The sequence below is a fragment of the Plasmodium gallinaceum genome (assembly GCF_900005855.1).
Source record: "Plasmodium gallinaceum strain 8A genome assembly, contig: PGAL8A_v1_108, whole genome shotgun sequence".
Lineage (NCBI taxonomy): Eukaryota > Apicomplexa > Aconoidasida > Haemosporida > Plasmodiidae > Plasmodium > Plasmodium gallinaceum.
Genome location: NW_021628228.1, coordinates 561,909 through 565,218, shown reverse-complemented (window position 1 = coordinate 565,218; position 3,310 = coordinate 561,909). Strand labels below are relative to the sequence as shown.

General features: G+C 15.7%; 1 protein-coding gene across 1 annotated transcript; it reads left to right on the top strand.

Annotated features, from left to right (window-relative positions):
* Positions 1–1,647: 1,647 nt before the first annotated feature.
* On the top strand, positions 1,648–3,195 carry SMN (survival motor neuron-like protein, putative; the record flags this gene model as incomplete). Its single annotated transcript, XM_028670276.1, has 4 exons — positions 1,648–1,683; positions 1,878–2,049; positions 2,277–2,589; positions 2,763–3,195. 4 exons carry the CDS (start codon positions 1,648–1,650, stop codon positions 3,193–3,195), a joined length of 954 nt encoding a protein of 317 aa, XP_028527045.1.
* Positions 3,196–3,310: the final 115 nt, after the last annotated feature.

Here is a 3,310-nt window from a genome sequence, read left to right as displayed (position 1 = left end):
AAAAAAAAACTTTCTTTGATTCTTAAATATATATATATATTTTAAGTCATTCTTATTATTTTATTTTATTTTTTTTTTTTTTTCTAGTTAAATACTTTTTCATCTAATTTCATAGTTATAGAAAACACCACTGTTCTAGAAAATAGGTGTTAAATTTTATTATAATTACTTAAATTTTTTTTTTTTTTTTTCATATATGTATTTATAAAAATATAATTATTTATAGATATATAAAATAAGAAAGTATTTTTTTTTCAACAATTAAGAAATATATAATTTTTATTTATATAGAAGGTTAAATCTTCAATGATTTTTCATTTTATTGTAGAAAAAGTCTAAGGGTCACGATTGTGTAATGCATGTTAAACTTATCCATAGAAAAAAAAAATTCCATTTTATTTATTTTTATATAATTTTAAGGAATAGATTTCTTATAATTTCTTAAGTATATTATTTAACCTTCAGAACTTTTAAAATTATATTTATATAATAATACAATTATATAATTTTTAACATTTAAGTTTCACAATAAAAGAAAAAAAAATAGAAACTATATTTTTTATATTTTTTTTTAATTTTTTTTTTTTTTTTTTAGTTACATTGTAGCTGAAATAAAAGAGTCACTTAAAATCGAAAAATAGACACAAATAAAAATTAATTTAAAGAAATATTTAATTTAATTTGACTTAATTTTTTTTTTTTTTTTGCTTCATTTTAAAATGTAATTAAATATTGTAAAATAAATTAAGAAAAGAGCTGAAATTAAAATCTGCTAATTTAATATTTACCTCTTCGGTTTTATTTTATAGATTCATTTCAAAAAAACAAAATTATTTATTTTTCAATGATATAAAAAAAGGTGAAAAATCATACAAAAAAAATTAAAATGAAGTAAAAGGTATATTAATTAAAAATTAAATTAACATTACGCAACAACATTATTAAAACATTAATTTTTTAAGAAAGAAACGTTATATATATATATATATTAAAAGTTATTTGTATCATTTTTAATCTTCTATAATTTTATATATATACTCTAAATTCTTTTTTCTTAATAAATTTACAATAATAAATATTCATTCTTCTTAAAAAAAGTTTTTAAATAGCTATAAGGTATCAAAATTCTTTATAAGGCAAAAATATTGTTTTTGTTATTATAAATTATTATTATCACTTTATAAATAATAAATTTAAAAAAAAAAAAATTTTTGTGAAAATTTTACAATTGGTGAAATAAAAAAAAAAATTTACAATAATAAGAAGTTCTTTTTCTATATTTCATTTTTTTCTTTTATGTTAGCTTAATTTTATGTGATTAATTTTTCCTTATAAATTATGTTTTATACTAATTTAACTTTCTCTAGCCTTTTTTTTTATACTTTAATATTCTTTTAATTTTTTTTTTTTTGAATTTTTTAATTTTTTTTAAATTCAATATATATATAAAAAAAAAAAAAAAAATTTTAGCAAATTAAAATTTTACTATAAAAAAAAAATTTATATTATATATAAATTAATGTTAAAAAAACACTTTTTTTGGATTAGTTTTTTATTAAAAAAAGGAAAATCAAATGAAAATATTAAAAACAAAATTATAATTTGAGACAATATTATAATTTTTTTTTTTTAAATTTTTAAAAAATAATGGATGATTTTAATGAAACATTAGAAGGTTTAGAGGTATAATTTTATATATAAGAAAAAAGAATAATATTACTTTCTAATTTGTTGCATTTTCTTTTAGATTTTTACAAATATTGTAAATTAAAGTTTTTTGAGATAATAATAAGAAAATTAAATTAAAAAAAACAAAAAAGAAAAACTATATTTTTATATTAATATACACTTTTTTTTTCTGAATATTTTTTTTTAAGGAAAAAATAAGCGAATATGAAAAACAACTGACATTAGTAAGAGATGAAATAAAAAAATATGAACAAATTGAGGATCAAGAAAATGAGCAATTAAAAAATTTGAAGAAATTAGAATGTGATATGTTAGAAGTTATAAACTTAACCCGTGATTTAATTAAATACAAAAAGCAAAGTAAAGAAGAGTTATAGAAAAAACATATACTTACACATATATATAAATATATATATAAATATATATATATATATATAATAATAATAATTCAAAATATTAATTTATTATATGAATTTTTATGTTTTTATGAAATTAATTTAAACTGTATTATATTTTTTTTTAATATATTATTCGTCTTAATTGGATTTGTTATTTTATCTTGTATATTTTATTGTTTTTAAATTTAGATGAAATAGAAAATGATGAAGCAAATGAGTTAGAGAAAAATGAAGAAAATCAAATTCAAAATATCAATGAGAACATCACTGAATCAAATGGTTTAATAGGAAGAACATGTAGTTTTATTTACGAAAATAAGAAAATATATGGATTAATAGAAAATTTAATAGTGGAAAAAAATGTTAAACAATTGATAGTTCATATTTTTGAAACAAATGAAAAAATTACTATACCAAAAGATTACGTTCACCTAAATGAAATATTAGATGAATCTGCTTTATCTGAAAATAATCAATTTCAAGCATTATATAAAAAAGATGGGTTAGTAAAATAAAAAAAACATATATATTCATTTATTTATATATTCTTTGTTAATATCTTTATTCTATATTTTTTGTTTAATTTTATTTTTCATTTTGTAATCTTATTATATTTTTTATTTATTTATAATTTTTGTTGATTTTATTTGATTTAATTTTTTTTTTTTTTATCAGACATTGGTACGACTGCATAATTTCAAAAAGTAAAGGTGACTCATATTTGATTACGTACATTGGTTATAACAATAGTGAATATGTAAAAAATGATCAAGTAAGAATTAAAAAAAAGAAGAAAATTAAAGAGATAATTACACCTGCAGGATATAAAATACCGGAAAATTTAATAATTAAAGAAAACGATTCATTAAAAGTTAAAATGAAAAAAAAAAAAAAAAGAATTGCTTTAAAAAAAAAACAAAAAAATGAATTAATAAACAAAGAGTTTGCTAATAAAACACAACAGTGGAGATCATTTCATGAAAAGGCTCTTAGTAAAAGTAAACATCTTTTAATAGCTCATAAGAAAGTTGAAAATATAGAAAACAATAATAATCCATCAAATTTTAATATTAGAAGAAAATTTGATTATAATGATAATGATGAATAAAATATCCAAAAGTTCGCTTTATAACATAGTATATATATTTAAAGTATTAAAAAAGAATATATAACTATAATTATGTTATTATAATTCAAGTACAGAAATTTTGCTTATATATATT